Raw genomic sequence first — 18,084 nt, 5'->3', positions numbered from 1 at the left:
CTTTTACATCTGGGACATTTTGCTGAGATAGTCCTGGGGATTTTGTGCATTTTTCTCGGTGTTAGAAAGAGTTTATGGATGAATTTAAAATTAGATTCCTTAATTTTGTTGCTAGTGAATGGGAAATGTGGTCTTTTGCAGATATTTAACCAAATATTTTCTTCAAAGACCATCTCTAGGTCCTTCTCCCATGTCTTCATTAATATCTGGAAAGATGACTTACTGTACCTCCTCTTGAGAGAAGAATTCACTTATCTTCCCTTTTATTGTCTCTGAGGACATTAATATATCTTCTATCTCGGATAGCACAAACCGCAACTTGTTTACTTCAATAAATGAATGAATATGACTCTGAATTTATAAATATTTAGTACTATTTTAGTAGTTTATTTTTAGTATATTAGTTTTTAGTTGTCCAAACTCTCAACTAGGGATGTCACGATTATACATTTTCTTGGTGCGATTATTGTCAGAGAAATAATCACGGTGTTACGATTATCACGATTATTATGCATTCATTAATTTCACAACACTATGAATGTGTTAAATCAAATATAGTCAAAATATAACTACATTACTCATTGTTTACACAAAATATTTCAAGTATCTATTAATTTATGACCAATTATTAACCCCCAGGGGAAGTGTTTGAAATATTCAGGTCATAAATTGTCATCTATACCAAATGTTTGTGTTTATTTTAATCGTTTTTTGTTTTATTTTGGGTTTCTTTAATACAAAATGACACGCTAACATTTAAATTCCTACCAATTCAATGTTACGTTAAATAAATGGACCAGTATCTGAGCATTTACTTTTAGTTTGGTGCACATCGGCCGATACGGTTCCAACATAATCTTTTACTAAAAGTAACAGTATTTAGGAACCTTTACGATTAATTAGTTGTGGCGTTTAATACCGCGATTAATTGTGAAAACAAGTAATCGTGACATCCCTAGTCCCATCCATCCTTTTACATCTGGGACATTTTGCTGAGATAGTCCTGGAGATTTTGTGCATTTTTCTCGGTGTTAGAAAGAGTTTATGGATAAATTTAAAATTAGATTCCTTAATTTTGTTGCTAGTGAATGGGAAATGTGTTCTTTCGCAGATATTTAACCAAGTATTTTCTTCAAAGCTTCTCCCATGTCTTCATTACACTAATATCTGGAAAGATGACTTACTGTACCTCCTCTTGAGAGAGTGTTATAAAATTCACTTATCTTCCATTTTATTGTCTCTGAGGACATTAATATATCTTCTATCTCGGATAGCACAAACCACGACTTGTTTACTTCAATAAGTGAATGAATAAGTACTATTTTAGTAGTTTATTTTTAGTATATTAGTTAGAGTTGATTAACAGAAGTGTTGTGTGTTTTGTTTTTTGTTAAGATGTGCTTGGCGTCTGAAGCTGGGAAGATGGACACGGTTGAATCTCAGCCTGAGGACAGCTCCTCCGCTGCCTCTCCCAAGCAAAGTACAGTCAAACAGGAGAAGGAGGAGGAGGAGAAGAAAGCGGACGACGGCAACGGCGACGACGGCGACTGTCCTCCCTCCTCCCCTCACACATCGGCTCTCTTACCTTCGCTCTCCTCCGTCGTCACTTCTACCTCCACTGATGTCATTCCCCCGCAACTCAGCAGCCAAAACACGTGTGTCAAAAAGAAGAGCAAGAAAAAAGAGGCGGCCAAGTCAAACAACGAGTCAAACAACGAGACCCCCCCCTGCACAACAACGACGACAACGAAGAAGACCACCACCAAGCAGCAGCAACAGTGCAACCACGCGGAGGCGACGGTGGACAGTGTTTACAGTACGATCGAAGCGGTGGCCAAAGGCGCCTGGAAGGAAACTGAGGAGAAGCAGCCCAAGAAGAAGATCAACCAGAGCAGTCCCGCTGGTGGTGGAAATAATAATAATAATAATAATCCCGGTTGTCCCAAAAAGCAGAAGAGCAAGCCCAAAATCAAGACCTTAGTGAAAGAAAAGGAGGAGGAGATGATGGTGATGAATGAAGACGAAGGGCAGTGTGCACAGCTCAGTCCCCAGTTGGAGGAGGTTGAGATGAAAGAGGAGATGATGACTCACCTTAGCCCCACCAAGATGGAGACAGAGGAGACATTAGGAAGCACAGACCTTCAGGGCGGCGTGACGGAGCTCCATCACTCCCCCGGCAGCCCCTCGCCCGCGAAGCTCAAGGAGGAGGACAAGGGGAAGGAGAGGCAGATGGAAATGCTCTGCGAGTCCGGCGCAGAGAGCCGAGGCTCCAGGAAGTCGGAGCGGAGCTGTAAAGGAGCGTTGTACAAAACCCTCGTTTCTGAGGGAATGCTGACTTCGCTGAGAGCCAATATCGACCGAGGTATCCGCTCTGATTCATGTGCAAACTATAGCGAATGAATACAGCAGAATATAGTCTGTGTATGCTGGTGGTTAGTGGATGTTAAAGGGATTATTACATTATCTCCTCCCCCTCATGTGGACTAAGGGCTGAGAGAAGTTTCAGAGTCCTCCGTGGCTTCTCTGAGTTACAGGGGGTCTCGGCGTAGCAGTGCATGTCCATATAACGGTTGCAAATGGATACCAACTGTCTTCGTAACAAAAAGACCCAACAACACAACAAAAAACATCCAAATACCTCCATGCTGCTCGTATGTAATGTCCGTCTTGTATTGAAATGCGAAATTGTCCCTAAAAAAAATTAAATAAGTCTGTATTTCAAGCTTGTTTTGTAGCGGAAGCTTCTTGAACCTCCTCTTCCCGGTTTAACAAGCTTGAAATATAGACTTATTTAATTTTTTTCAGGACAAATTCGCATTTCGGGGCTTCAATACAAGACGGACATTACATACGAGCAGCATGGAGGTATTTGGATGTTTTTTGGTGTGTCTTTTTGTTACGAAGACAGTTGGTATCCATTTGCAACCGTTATATGGACATGCACTGCTACGCCGAGACCCCCTGTAACTCAGAGAAGCCACGGAGGACTCTGAAACTTCTCCCAGCCCTTAGTCCACATGAGGGGGAGTAGATAATGAGTGAAATTTCAATTTTGGGTGAACTATCCCTTTAAAGGGGGGTATTCGGGGTTGTGTGCATGAGGCAGTCATGCGTAGTCGGTGTGTTACCTGCATCAGCAGCAGTGAACATGCTGCACTAGCAGAGCCATGTGCTGCAGTGTATTAGGCCTGCAGAAAAAATGTGTTTCAGACACCAAACGCAATGTGTCATTTCGAATATTTTCATCACATTATCAAAACTATAACCTGTATAATCTATAACTGAAAGCACACCGATCCAAATCCTAAACCCCTAACAACAAATAACCGAGACTTTCCCTTTTTTTTTTTATCCCCTTTTTGTTTGTCCACAGGTAAACGAGGAGCTTTCCGTTCTTCTGATCCCGATGCAAACTGGTGTGACGACAGCTGGACCGTTCCTCAGCTGGGACCTAATAACCCCAAGAAGCTGAAAAAGTCCAAGTCCAAAGATGAATCTTCTCAAGGGTGAGTCAGCCATGTCTCCTCTTCCATGTTGTGCAGAGAGTATAACACCTGTAGACTCTGTCTGTGGAAAAACTAAAATATAATTAAGCAATATATCACGACAGGCCGTGGTATATGCTCATTATACCACGGCTAAGGGCCGTGGTATAATGAGTTCGGCCCGACGCGAAGCGGAACGGTTACCAATAAAGGCAATATGAAAGAGAAATATGCAATCAATTTCATGTAGTTGTATTCAACCAGAAATACATATTATCCAATAAAATAGCCTCACTGTGGAAAAAAATAGTCCCACCTCTCCAGACGTTAGCTCCTAGTTAGCTCTGCATCTCGTCTTTTCCTCCGCTTTTTTCAGGTGAAAGTCACTGCTCAGTCCCCTCTACCATTGTTAACCCTCTGGAGGTGAAAGTTCACCTTAAACATGTGAATTCAACTACTATTAGTCCATTTTTTAACATCGTAAAAACACAGACTGTCTTTTGCTACGGACTGCAATAGGGCTGGGACGATATGCTTTTCTCCCGATTCGATTCTTCAACGATTTTTTGGATGGCGATTCGATTTAAATTGCGATTCTACGATATTGCCGATTCTCTCGATTTTTAGTCGCATTTTTAACATTTATCTGCACACAAATACTGTAGGAGCCTATAAATTAACATACTCCATTATAAAGTGAACTTAAACCCTTTTCAAAGCCTGTACTCTCTGTATGTAAAAGAGGCTAACAAATACACATTGCACAATATTTAAAAAATTTCAAAAAAAAAAAAAATCAAAAAATCAAAAAAAAAAAAATTTCAAAAAAAAAAAGAATCGATTTTTGAAAAAAAAAATCGATTTAAAAATCGTCAAAAAAGATATCGCGATATCTATGTGAATCGATTTTTTCTCCCACCCCTAGACTGCAACAGCCCGTTGTCATGGATACATGACAACAACTTCCATTCATACCAGTCATACGTGCCTGATGCGGAGTGATAGCCTACGCTGTGATGAGGTTTTGGAATAGTAGCAGTGGTATATGCTCATTATACCACGGTTAACAACCAATCAGATCGCCGGATTTCACCTTTCCGTTTTATAAATAATGATCAAATATATTGTTATAGTGCAAATCCACTTCACTCTTTATTATGTAGCCGGATGCACCAGATGGCTGATTTGGAAAAGGACAGGCTCTCCCTCCCTTTTTTTTTTTACTGCCAGTCAAGCCAGTTTGTAAAATTAAAATTCTGCCAAAGCCGGTTTGGAGAAGAGAGAGAACATCTTGTCTCTGGAGAAAAGCCTCTGGTGTCGAACTATTCTCCAGCTCTGAGATAACTGACTGACACTACAGCAGCATTTACACTAATCTCTTAAGGAGCCAGGTGCCTCTTGCTGCCGTCACATAGTTTTTCTCTCACAGGATGATGATGATGATGATGATGACTGCTCTGAGCCGCTGTGGTTATGTTTTAGCTCAGGGCCCGGAGGAAAATCCAGCTGCCTCACAGGGTTAACTCTTATCAAAGCAATCCCAACCGAGCACAACACCCACCTTACCGTAATTTCACCATTATATTATATGAACAGTGACTTAATTAGACCTCCAATAAGCTTCAGAGTTTCTAGTGTAGCTACTACTGCTACTCCTACGTCAATTTCTACGTTAAACCCACAGAGACACTTTGCATTTTAGATTGTAATCACCAAATTATCTGAAAAACTAACACAAAACAATAAAAAAAACAAAAGAAGAACAATCCCCCAAACCCAACATATTATAAAGATTTAGTTTTAGTTTAGTTTATTTGTCATATAGTACTTTAAAAAGTATGGTGTACAGTCAATGCATTGAAATGTAGTCTGCCCTGGCTCACTCTCAACCCTTAAAAAATAAAAACCAATAATGACAGTAACATCATATAAAACAATGACAAGCATATACCATAAGAAGCATCAAATAATTAGATCAATCAATCAATCAATAATCCACGGCCTACACAATCATTCCTACATTCCTATATTCACAATCATTTAAAGCAGGCAGTATACGATAACAAGCCCCAATAAATACATCAATAAAGGTAAAGATGATTTATTTATAGAAACAAATAAAGATTTACAAAGTTAAGATATTGAAGAAATTCATTAAAATGTTGCTCAGTACAATAATAGGGCAAATGCTATGTTGCAGTCTCCCTGTAATATCAGTCTTGCTGCTGTTTTAGGCTTTTCTGGTCTTTTTCTGTAAATGTGTAACTTGCAGAACTGTTTGCTGTTTTCTGAAGGTAAGGTAAGACTATTGACTATACTATTGTATATATTCAATTAAACAAACTCTGAACTTCCCCTGTCAGCCTAGGGAAACTGGAGGAGGAGTTTGAAAAGAAATTTAACAGCCTGCCACAGTATAGTCCAATGACATTTGATAAGAAGGGGACGACTGTTGCAAAGCAAAAGAAGAAGACCGAAAGCTCCCCAGTCCAAGAAGACGCCTCTAAAGTCGGCAAAGGTGAGTGCAAAGGATTTTTTTTTTTCTCCCCACATACTGCTCTTTTACTCTCCTCTCATCTCATCCTCGACTCGCTCGGCTCCTGTTTATAGAGTCATGTTTTCTACACCTGTGGCGTTCAGCAGCACTTCTCTCCCTCTATCCCCCTCTCTTTCTCTTTGTTACAACAACAGAAACATTTGGGCTCCATGACACAGCATTTCCCATGCTCTTTTTTTTCTTTCTTTGTTTTTTGCTATATCAGGGTCATCTCCATCTCAGAAAAAGACTTCATTCCACAAGATTGTTAGGAAGCACAAACACAAAAAGGAGAAGCCAGGTGCAGTGGACAAAGGTGAACTAGACTGTTGATGTTTGTGCTTTTATAGCAGTGATGTGAACGTTTTGTTTGACAGATTCATTCAAAGGGATAGTTCAACATTTTGGCAAATTCCCTATAGTCATGGCAGTAGGTTCGTTACCTTTAATTGTCGGTGCAAGCTATTTTTAGAACGGCGGAGCAGAGCCGTGAGCTGCTCAGAGCTACGCTACGGAGGCTCATTATGGGATTTCTTGGTTTCCCTCATCAAACTCATCAAATACACAATCCAACAACTCCACAACGCTCTGGTGGACAAGTTGTGACCTGCACATTCACCACGCTATGAGATAATAACACAACGTTACCACACAGAGTTGTTTTAGAGGGAAATTCATGCAAAATCGCTGATGCACGTTGCCTTCAGGGACAGTTTTTCATCAAGCAGTCTCTGCATTTCCCTCTAAAACAACTCTGTGTGGTAACGTTGTGTTATTATCTCATAGCGTGGTGAATGTGCAGGTCACAACTTGTCCACCAGAGCGTTGTGGAGTTGTTGGATTGTGTATTTGATGAGTTTGATGAGGGAAACCAAGAAATCCCATGAGCCTCCGTAGCGTAGCTCTGAGCAGCTCACGGCTCTGCTCCACCGTTCTAAAAACAGCTTGCACCGACAATTAAAGGTAACGAACCTACTGGTAAGACTATAGGGATTATGGCAATGGGCCAATTTGCCAAAATGTTGAACTATCCCTTTAAAGTTGCTCGTTACGTACGCAATCGAGACCAGCAAAATATTTGACTGCAAATCGACTTGAATTAGAGAATTTACCTTCACATCACAAAAAGGCTGAGCGTTAAAAACAAATCTGTAATTTATTTATCTGACTTATCTGTTTCAATTTGCATTATTTATACTATGAAGTATATTTATACATTTATTGTGATCCTCATTATTGTTAATGATAAATTGTGATTATTAATAATAGATCTTTAATAATAATAAGAGGCAGAGGCCTTTATGTTCAAGCAATAACTTTCATCTGGTTAATTACAGTTAAATGAATTAACTCAATAACCTTCATCCTTAAAGTTAAGTTAAAAAGACTGTAACCTGCACTGTTTATATTGACTTTCAACACTTCATCCGTTCGAAGGTTAAATCGCTGATGTCTTTTCTCCTCAGCAGCGCTACAGGGTGATTCCACCTCACTGGATTCAGCTTCAAAAGCCAAGTCATGTGCCCCCATTGCCATAATGTGCCCAGATGCTCAGGGCACCGCTAGTATGGAGATGCTAGTTGGTAGCCAGAAGAGGAAGGCGAGGAAGACCAAGATCACACACTTGGTGCGCACAGCGGATGGCAGCGTGTCTCCAGTGGAGGGTGAGTGACGACGACTAGTGATTGATTGATTGATTGTCAGTGCGAGATTACACAGATCTGACTTTGCCACGTTAACAAGACGAGGTCAAAACCTTGTACGTAAGTGAGTCAGTGTGGCACGGCTGTAAACAAACTGAGGTCACTGCGTCACATTGATATGTAGCCGAGCGTCCGCTGGTTTCAGCTCTTCATCTCTTTGCTTCTCTCTTCTCTGCGCTCACAATGGAGCTGAGTTCACACTGAAGCTAATCTCAGATACATGTTTTTCTATTTTTGTTGTCAGACAATGAAACTTGTTTGAAACAGTGACTGATTTAAGCCCCCCATCCCCCTCTATTAAATATGAAAGGAGGCTGAAAATCACAGGACATGTCTGTTCTGATGATACAAGTCAACAGTGTAAAACTCAAACGTATGGGGGCTTCCTTTTGTATTGAATGGGGGGGGGGGGGGGGGGGGTCAATATCTGACCTCAACCCTGTGCATGAGTCTGAAACTAGCAGAGACACCAGGTGTAAGAGACCCACCCCCTTAAAGGAGAATTACTGTTTTTTACAATCTGGACCAGGGCCTGAAGTTAACTTTTTTGGCCACCAGTCACTGTGGCAGGTAGATTTTGAAATCCACCTGCCACAGTAGTTTTTTACCAGCCAAAATTTTTGGTACCTAAAATAAAGGTCAACATCTCAGAAAATGCATACAAATGGTTCTTGAACTTGTACAGAATACACAAGTTCAAGACAAAACAAACAGTAGGCCTATTTATAAACCGTCTTTGCCTTTATTCTTTAAGTAGTTCAGTGGTTCCCAAACGTTCTGTGCTGGGCCCCCCTTTTGGCTGATAAGAGCTCCAGCTCGCACATGATTTCCGTTGCTCGGCACTTCGCAGCGATTCCGCAGCCGGGTTTACCGCGTGTGATGTCCGCATCAGTCCCGAGAGGATTCGACACGGTCCGCCAAGGGCAAAGTTGTATTTTTTCAGTCTACTCGCGGTACCGGGGAAAAAAAAGGCAGGTACACATAGGCTACCTGATTGGTCAACAACACAACACTTGCTCTGTGTTGTGTTGTCTTAACACGACAATGTGGCAGGTAGATTGACAGTTTCACCCGCCAATCACAAAAGTTACCCGCATTTGGCTTGTTGGCGGGTGCCAATTTCATGCCCTGATCTGGACCTTATTGCTAGCATAAAATACGATCATTTACTCACCCAGATAACTTTGGTATCATTAATACGAGTACACGTGGCAGCAGAATGCAGCCTCTAAATAACACATTATCTGCAGAGAAACTCCTTCATTTCACCAATATTTAGTTCTGATAGGCTAGTGCTATTCCCCTCTGAGTCCGGGGTTAGCTGTTATCAACATCCGGGGTCTGTAGGTTGACCTACTGACCTCTGACCTGGATGATGTCATCTCTGAGCGCCGCCCGGCTCATTCTGATAATAATCATTCTGCTTCGGCATTCGGGTCCATTTTTATCTCAACTAGCCGGAGCTTTAGTGAGTCCAGGTTGAGGAGAGGAAGCCTGTGGAAGCTGAACTTCATCCAGCTGCTCATTTTGTTCTGACAAGTCGGAAACACGCAGAAACGAACCGTAGCATTAGCGGTAGCAACAGCAGCTAACCCTGGACTCAGAGGGGAATAGCACTAGCCTATCAGAACTAAATATTGGAGAAATGAAGGAGTTTCTCTGCAGATAATGTGTTATTTAGAGGCTGCATTCTGCTGCCATATAGACTAACATTATACGGATATACGCAGCTCTCGGCTGGAGCTAATTTCATCAGAACGACTTGTAATAACACCAAAGTTATCTGGGTGAGGAAATGATCATATTTTATGCTAGAAATAAGGTCCAGATTGTAAAAAACGGTAATTATCCTTTAAGGCAGTTCCTGGGATGTTGTAGACAGACAACCTGCAAACATAGCAACTGTTACCAGCACGGAGAAACAATGAAAACACAAAATAATAGATGAGAAAAAGCAAAAAAACAACTAAATGCAACCAACCGGTCTAATTCAAGTACCAAATATCATCTCATTATTCTAAAGTCACTGCACAACTTCATTCTTCTTCATTTACAGAAAGTTACTCCCAAGTTCCATTGACATGAAAATGACTTCATGTTTTTTGTTTTATTTCCCTGTGTTTCCGTTTCAGAGGATAAAACTAGGGACCTGAACCAGGAACAGGATAAGAAGCCATTACACCAACAGAATTTATGCAATGAAAAAGGGTGCTACAGTAATCCCAGAGCAGAGGAGGAGGCGGAGGAGGAGGAGAGGAGTACCGTACCGCAAGAGCTACCTGCTTTCTTCAGCTTGGCAGCGCTCGCTGAGGTAGCAGCCATGGAAAACGTTCACAGGTACACACTCGCCTACTTTTACACACAATACTGTTGGATAGTCTTTGCTGTTGAGTAGTTTGCAATGTCTGTTTAATTAACTTGCCTGTTCTGGCACAATCAACCGGTACAAGGTGCAATAGGGTGTAGAAATATTGTATTATACTGCATATAAGTAACAGCACCTTATAGCTTTTAAATGTTTTTGAACTGTTATGACCTAATCTTAACTTCACAGCATCATACTTTGCCTCCGAGGACCAGAGCAGTGTCCTGTTTCAATATTTGTCATACAAGACTTATTACACTATATAATAAAGATAAAAATTCAGTCATTGATGACTGTCACTCTATATAAACTGGGCCATTAGCTGGTCAGTGCAGCTGTAGGGATAAAGAGAAGCCACTTCCTGTTCGTCCTGTCCAGTCCAGTCACAGTGCAGAGCCACAATGTGTCAGTAGAGGGAGATAAATGCTCAACACAACATGGAAAGCTCAGGCTGTATATATTATAGAGAATAGAGATTAGAGATGAGAGAATATGTGATTATTTTTGCTAATAAATGAGCATTTTGATATTAAAAAAAAAAGATTTGTTAATTTAGGACAAGTATTCGTTTCATAACAATTAATGACACTGATACCACTGCCAGCGAACTCTAGATGGAGCTGTCTGACACACATACAGATTGTCTCATTGATACTTTCATAGGCCAATTTGTAGTTGTTGCCAGGAAATTGCTAGCTGGAAACTATTGTATGGAAATATATAATACTTCTCTGGGTTTGGTCTCATCTGAAGTTATGTGGGTTAATTATTTCTATGCGCTATTATACCCAGCTACAATCTCCAGGAAATGATTTGGTTACATAATGGCATACACATTCATAATAATGAAAACAAATGATAAATTGCATGCTTTTTTTTAATATTATGCACATCTATTTACTCAAATATCACAAATAATTAGATTTTTTTTACCGAGAAGTCTGGAAATTAGGGTCTGGAAAAAGTATGGTATTTGGAAATTTCAAATGTGTAGAAACCCTGCATTCCTCAGCATCTCAGCTTTTGATAGATCAGACAGGAGGCCTGGAAATCCAATAAGCAAAAGTCTTAAAGGGACAACGCAAAGTGTTTCCACACTACATTTATGAGCCTCCGCACCGTGAAATTCTTTGACCGGCGCAAGACAGACTCATGTTTTCATTCATCAAGAATTAAAGTCAGAGGTTGGAAGACGATCACATACCGTCGTAGTTCCCACCATAAACGGAGATTCGGCGGCGTTATTCTCATGACTCGCCACGAAACCGAAAGTAAAGAAACGCTGGTCGGCTCGCCCAGCATTTCCACCACCACTAATAATAACAAAATAACGATAGAGACAAAACCATATATTTATAGAAAATGAGCCCATTAACAAGTGGTAACGTAGATTCATCCACATTAATATGAGACTTTTTTTTATAACCAAATAGAAACTCCTCGTTGTCCCTTTAATGTCAAGGTCAAGGTTTCTTTATTAATACCAGCTGGTAAATTTGTTGTGCAGACAGGCACTCAGCAATCCCAGTATAAAAAACAGCCACACACAGACATCATGACAATATAATCAATATAATCAAAATACATGGTCAAAGTCATAGGAATAGAAATAGAAAAGTGCTTCTACATGTCCTTAGGGTCAGCTAAGTTCAATATGAACACGATCACCTTGTGGCTTTACTATTCAGCATTACAATTGCTGTGGGTATGAAGCTACTTCTTTACTGTTTTGTCCTGCCCTTAGGGGCCACAAAACGACAGCCAGAGCAAAGTAATGTGTTTTAATTTCAAAATGACAACAGCTATTTGAAAAGAAATAGTGACCCAGCTCTTTTTACCGTCCTGTTTTCAGAGGCCAGAGGGGTTTGGCTGAGAGTCAGAAGAAAGATCTGGTCCAGACTCCAGTCCTCATCTCCTGCGCCGACCAGTGAGACTCTTCTGCTGCTGCTGCTGCTGCCGCCGCTGCTGCTGCTGCTGCTATGAAAAAAGCCACAACATTGGACACATTGGCAGTGGAGCTTTTTACTCTCCTCGGGGGCGACGCCCACACGCTGACACGGGAGACTTGAATAGGAAGCTTTGGACCAGACTCCACCTTCCCTCCCTCCTTGTGGTGAATTTGCTTGAGCTCGGGTTCACGGCGGAGGAACAGAGAGCGCCTCTCTCCTCTTCCTCCTCCTCCTCCCTGCTCCTCCTCCTCGCTATCTCAGTGTTTTTCCTGAAGCCTTTTCTTTGGTTTGAGGCAGGATGCCTTTCCGAAGTCCTCGCCCTTTCCCGACCCCCAACACCTCCTCCTCCTCCTCTTCCCTCCTTCTTCCCCCTTTAGATGCTCTGTTAGGGCCTGTGGAAGAACCAAGCTGTCCCCTAGTGCATGGGTCCCCCCCCCCCCTTCCTTCCCTGTAGAAATGGTTGTCATGGGTTTAATCGTACACTGTTTTGTCAATTTAGAGGCCGTTGTTTTTAAGCCGGTCGAGTCTTGCAGTTTAAATAACGGCATTTTAGGTATAGGTAAAAACCCAACAACAATGCATTCGTTTTCTAGACGAAACACAGCTTTCTGTCACCTTTTTACCTCACACACACGCCTACTGAAGAGTTCCCTGCACCTCCGGTAGAATACCTCTGTATCTGAATAGCTCTTATCCCTTCCACTCTCTTCTCTCTCCAGCTTCAACCCAAAATGACTTTAACCAGGGTAAATAATAATCATGATGGATCGGCATCCGTTACCAACTTCTTGCTTCGTGTTTTTCCCTGCGGTGCACTCGGTGTGGTGGTGTGTGTACCCCGAACTACAAAGAAATCATGGCTGAGTACTTGATGGTGTACATTAAGATCGATCATGCTACTGTTAAACAGTATGTGGTAGCTTCAAGTAATCATGTTAGACTGAATGTGTAAAAGAGTTAGACCTGTGCATAATACCCTTTGCATCTGAACTATAGAGTCGACTAATAGCCGAGGGTGTTTGTGTGTGTGTGTCCTGTTTATCTTTCTTAGTCGTAGGCTCACAGTGAGTTTCCCCCTTTTTCTGTCCGAACCAGTAGGTTGGCTTGAAAACTGCTTCTTGTGATGAGGAGATTGTGTGAGAGTGAATCAAATATAGCCTTAACCCCTCCCGCCTAGACCCTGTTTGCCACCACAAAGCCCTCAACCAGCTTCTTGCTCAATGCCATCACAGTCCTGAAGTCAGTGTAATGTTTTTGAATAGTGAAAATGCAGTTTTTTTTTGTCGATACTTGATCTTATTGCAGTTTTGCGTAGCAATTATTAGAGAGGTCAACTTCTTGTGTGCAACTTACTCGGTTTTTTTTTTGTTTTGTTTTGTGTGGTTGGTTGATTGGTTGGTTGTTTCTTACGTAAACACTGCACTAATTTGTAGCTGAAGTTTGAGTTGCTCTAGTTATTAAGGGTGATGAAAATGCCTTGTCTCCACCAGTCACAGTGTTCTTCTTTACTCTGTAGCCTGTCTCGTAGTGTCTTCAATGTCCTGGCTAAAAGGTCTGACATGAGAGATGAAGAGTTTGTCAATGTGAACAGATTATTATTTTTTTTGTGTGTGTGAAACAGTTTTATTTTACACGTCTCATGAAATGAAATGAAGAAAAAAGTACAAAGCAGAGAGAATATTTTCTGCCTTTGTCTGGTTTGATTCAGTGAGTTAGACATCAGGCTGCACTATGCTACGGTTCCTCTTAGCGCTCATGGAGACAAGGCATTTAATAATCATTTCCCCCTGTTTGTTTCCTATTGGCCTTTTGAGATTTTATTGCCAAGTAATGGTCTATATATACTCAAAGGTCTCATGTAATCAATGTTTTTTTTTTTGATTTTTACAAATGTTTGTACATAGATGCAGATTTATTTGTGTTCTTTATTTTTATTTTATTTTTTTTGGCATTGTTGTGTTGCTGATTGGTCAGAATCATTCCATTTCAATGCCTCTGTCTCGGCCATACTTAAAAGTTTGCAGTTTATGAGCAGCAGTAGTGAGGAAAACAAAGGACAGGTGCAGTTTGATCTGCAGGTTTGTCGTCTTCCCGGTGGGTAGAGGAACGTGGAAGAGCTGCGTCAATACCCCGCACCTCCTTATCTAGCAGCCTTTCTGTTCCTCTGTGTAGACCAATACTTAATTTATCACATTTTAGATACATTTTGAGTCACGTTTATAACTTTTCTAGCTTTTTTTTTTCTTCTGTTTTCAGTTTGATTGTTCTATCTTCTGTTATGAACTGTGTGCATTTCCGATTGCTCCTTTAACTAGGTCCTCCTTAATGAATTTCAATGGTTTTTCCTGAGGTCAAGTTTACTGGATTAAGACTGTTGTCAAAAAAATGATCAAGCTCATAGACGATAAACGCATCTTCTATGCTTATCTGCTAAGCACATGGGCACTGAGATAAAAATGCACCATCTCTAGACAATGAGCTTTAGTCTTCTCACCTCTGACGGAGCGGATTCGACTGCAACTGCATCATCGTTTCTCTGATACATGTTAAGATGTTAAAAGTGCTTAATGACAGGACCAACTGAGAAGAAATGAACGGGTCTTGGAGAACTCATGCATCCTGAGAAAAAGAGTATTTTTCCTAAATCAAAGCATTGCTACGTGGTAATGATGTTTTGCTAATGTAGGCCCTTGTGTGCAAATAATGGAGTACATGCAAAAAAAATATATAATTGCTCTCTAAATTTGTCCTTAAATCTAAAAAAAAAAAAAACTAACTGCAAATGTTTCCCAGTTAAGTTAAGAAAACCATAATATGCTATATGATAATCTAATAAGAATGGCAAATATATATTTTTTCAGATATGAAATATGAGAAGTTACATAAAACAGTAAACTGTATAGTTCTTCCACTGGTGGACATCAGTGTAGTTCTTTGCAAAGACAAAGACATTGTCTTCCCCCAAAATAGAGATATATTTGCTTTTAGCCAGTGAGTTTATTGACATTTGCCAAAGAAGAGGAAAAGGTATATTCAAATGGAAATCCTGTTTAAACAAAAAAAAAGGAAAAAAAACAACAAAACGAAACAAAAAAACTAAAAATTAAAAAAACAAAAACACAAAAAAAACAAGAAAGCTAGCGAAACAGTTGCACTGCGTTTTCTAAAGTGTGTAAATCTTCAGGTAACAATATCAGCACAATTCATCCTGTGTATCTAATGGGCTTTTTCCCTGGTGTTTGAACCCAGAGTCGGAACGAAGTGCAACAAAAAGGCACCACTCGATGCCTCTTTTAGTATACAGTATTTGCACCTTATGACCCAAAACCAAAACAAATCATGATCTTTGAAGAAAAAATATGTAATTTTTACCCACTCTGCATTCAAAATTATGCATTTTAACCATTATATATGCGAGAATCCAGTCAATAACAGATCCACACATCTACAAAAACAGCCATAATACCGTCATTTTCCCCCACCCCTCACTTTTTCTATCTAGATAATGCTTCTATAAATTTGAAATTCCTATATTAGTTACCTAAATGACTATAATACCCTTTTGTGCTAGTACTGTCTTCTTGAATGTAATCATTTTTGTACCTGTATTTTTCTAATTCTCAGTCTTGATTGTACTGTATGTATGCTATGATGGTATACTGTTCCTTAGGTGCATAGTTACAACCATTCTCATGACAGGATATATAGATGCTGCGCTGCAAACGCAAAAATGGGAAAATAATGTGGAGATGTTGGGTCCAAAGGACTTGCTGTATCATGTTAAGCATCAGTGAGACTTTATTAATAACTGAGAGATTCTTGCAAAGATGTGTGAGTGGTGGTGGGACAATAGCTTTCCCCCCCCCGATTTGCTTACTACTCCTTTTTTCCTTTGCAGTAAAAGTGAAAAGTCTGTTCAGGACAGTTGATGAAACAGGGACGCTCCTGCAATCAGACAGAAACAACTGAATGCTTGAGTTTCAACTTATTTATTACTGTTCCTTTTTATAGGTCTAGTCAAATAAAATAAAAAAAACAATGAAATATACAACTGAATATGCATCCATTTATACATGTGTATAAGATTATCTACCCTTTACTGGAATGTAGATCATGGCTTCGATTTTTTTTTTGGTTTTTTTGTTCTGTTTTGTTGTTTTTTTCTCGTCAAGAGGAGGGTTTGCCAGATCCTTTGAGTCTCTTTCCTCTGATAGTTTGTACAACATGTTGCTTAATCTTAATTTATCTTATTGGTAATCATCATGACAGATAATGTTTTTGATTGTTACAGCCCAGTTGTTATATGCAGCCTTACTGGAACCCCCTGCTTAGTGAGGGATCCCTCGACCTCCCACCATCCCTACTCCCCCCCCTCGCCCCGCCCGCCCCGCCCGCCCCATCCACAACTCCTATGTCATAACACTGTTTGCTGATGCAACTATTATTCCTTTTACACTTTCTGCTGAAGCAATTATTACTTCTTGAACACCTATTAAAATAACATCTATTACATGTGTGTGAAAAGATTTTGTTGGGTTTTTTGCTGGTTTGTCGTCGAACACATTTCAGCTCCATAAGTGACATGCATGGGCACTTATTCACATTTTAATTATACATATTTGATTTAATGTAGAATATATTGAATGATATTTCCTTGGTTTCTCTTGCAGAAAGATTCAAGAACATCACAAGTGTGTTTGGCTGCTGGATTAGATGAAAAAATAACCCCAAATGTCACCAGAGACTTAGGAATCATGTATGTTAAAGGGATAGTTCAACATTTTGGCAAATTGGCCCATTGCCATAATCCCTATAGTCATAGCAGTAGGTTCGTTACCTTTAGTTGTCGGTGCAAGCTGTTTTTAGAACGGCGGAGCAGAGCCGTGAGCTGCTCAGAGCTACGCTACGGAGGCTAAAGGAATTTCTTTGGTTTCCCTCATCAAACTCATCAAATACACAATCCAACAACTCCACAACGCTCTGGTGGACAAGTTGTGACCTGCACATTCACCACGCTATGAGATAATAACACAACGTTACCACACAGAGTTGTTTTAGAGGGAAATTCATGCAAAACCGCTGATGCGCGTTGCCTTCAGGGACAGTTTTTCATCAAGCAGTCTCTGTATTTCCCTCTACAACAACTCTGTGTGGTAACGTTGTGTTATTATCTCATAGCGTGGTGAATGTGCAGCTCACAACTTGTCCACCAGAGCGTTGTGGAGTTGTTGGATTGTGTATTTGATGAGTTTGATGAGGGAAACCAAGAAATCCCATAATGAGCCTCCGTAGCGTAGCTCTGAGCAGCTCGCCGCTCTGCTCCGCCGTTCTAAAAACAGCTTGCACCGACAATTAAAGGTAACGAACCTACTGCTATGACTATAGGGATTATGGCAATGGGCCAATTTGACAAAATGTTGATCCCTTTAATACTGATCGAACTGACAACAATAGTACATTTAAAAATGTTATTTGCAGCATGCAAATCATGTTTATGTTTTGGTTTTGTGTTTTGTCCTGTTGCCCCACCTGCTGCTCTCTCTCCCAGTCACAAGGGCAGTGGCGTTTGTGCCTCCAGGTTGCCAGTTACCGCTGAGCTGCAGCATTGTGGATTACTGCATGTCTGACGGCACTAACATTAACATTATGACTCTCAAAAACATCTTGACAAAAGCAGGAAACAAACCAGGATCTGCATAGAGGAGGAGATGCATTTGAAAGATGGAGACGGCTGAAAGCGGAGAAGAATTTGAGGACAGATGCGTGAGTGGCTAATTTTCTCCTGGACCAACACCAAGCTTTTTGCACAATAATCCGTTTTCCCCAGTGCATGTATACAGCTTTATCCGGTAAATTTCCTTCTTTCTACATTCTACATACTGTAGCTACTAGCTACAAAGCTGGAGCAGTGTTATCAGTGCTATCTGGCAGCCTAACTTGCAACCTCGAGTCTGTGGGAGAGGGGGAGGGGGAAACAACGTGCTGCAGTGTTTTGAATTTGACTGCAGTAATAGTTTCTTACATCTAGCTCCTTTAATTTTGCTAA

The 18,084-nt window shown here is 40.5% G+C and overlaps 1 protein-coding gene across 5 annotated transcripts in view; it reads left to right on the top strand.

Annotated features, from left to right (window-relative positions):
- The window catches only part of bbx (BBX high mobility group box domain containing), a 29,971-nt gene extending 13,479 nt beyond the window's left edge, over window positions 1-16,492 (top strand). For 3 of the 5 annotated variants that reach the window (XM_083986413.1, XM_083986410.1, XM_083986411.1), the window contains exons 10-16: window positions 1,396-2,362; window positions 3,374-3,506; window positions 5,849-6,003; window positions 6,248-6,337; window positions 7,488-7,685; window positions 9,857-10,061; window positions 11,942-16,492. In XM_083986413.1, coding sequence (XP_083842539.1) covers window positions 1,396-2,362; window positions 3,374-3,506; window positions 5,849-6,003; window positions 6,248-6,337; window positions 7,488-7,685; window positions 9,857-10,061; window positions 11,942-12,020 — 1,827 coding nt within the window. In that variant the 3' untranslated portion in view covers window positions 12,021-16,492. The remainder of the gene's footprint in view (window positions 1-1,395; window positions 2,363-3,373; window positions 3,507-5,848; window positions 6,004-6,247; window positions 6,338-7,487; window positions 7,686-9,856; window positions 10,062-11,941) is intronic. The other 2 variants (XM_083986414.1, XM_083986412.1) reach the window with 1 other exon arrangement.
- The last annotated feature ends 1,592 nt before the right edge of the window (window positions 16,493-18,084 follow it).

This window comes from Trachurus trachurus (genome assembly GCF_905171665.1).
Source record: "Trachurus trachurus genome assembly, chromosome: 14".
NCBI classification, from domain to species: domain Eukaryota; kingdom Metazoa; phylum Chordata; class Actinopteri; order Carangiformes; family Carangidae; genus Trachurus; species Trachurus trachurus.
Note: the sequence above shows the minus strand (reverse complement) of the source record. Positions and strands in the feature narration are given on the sequence as shown.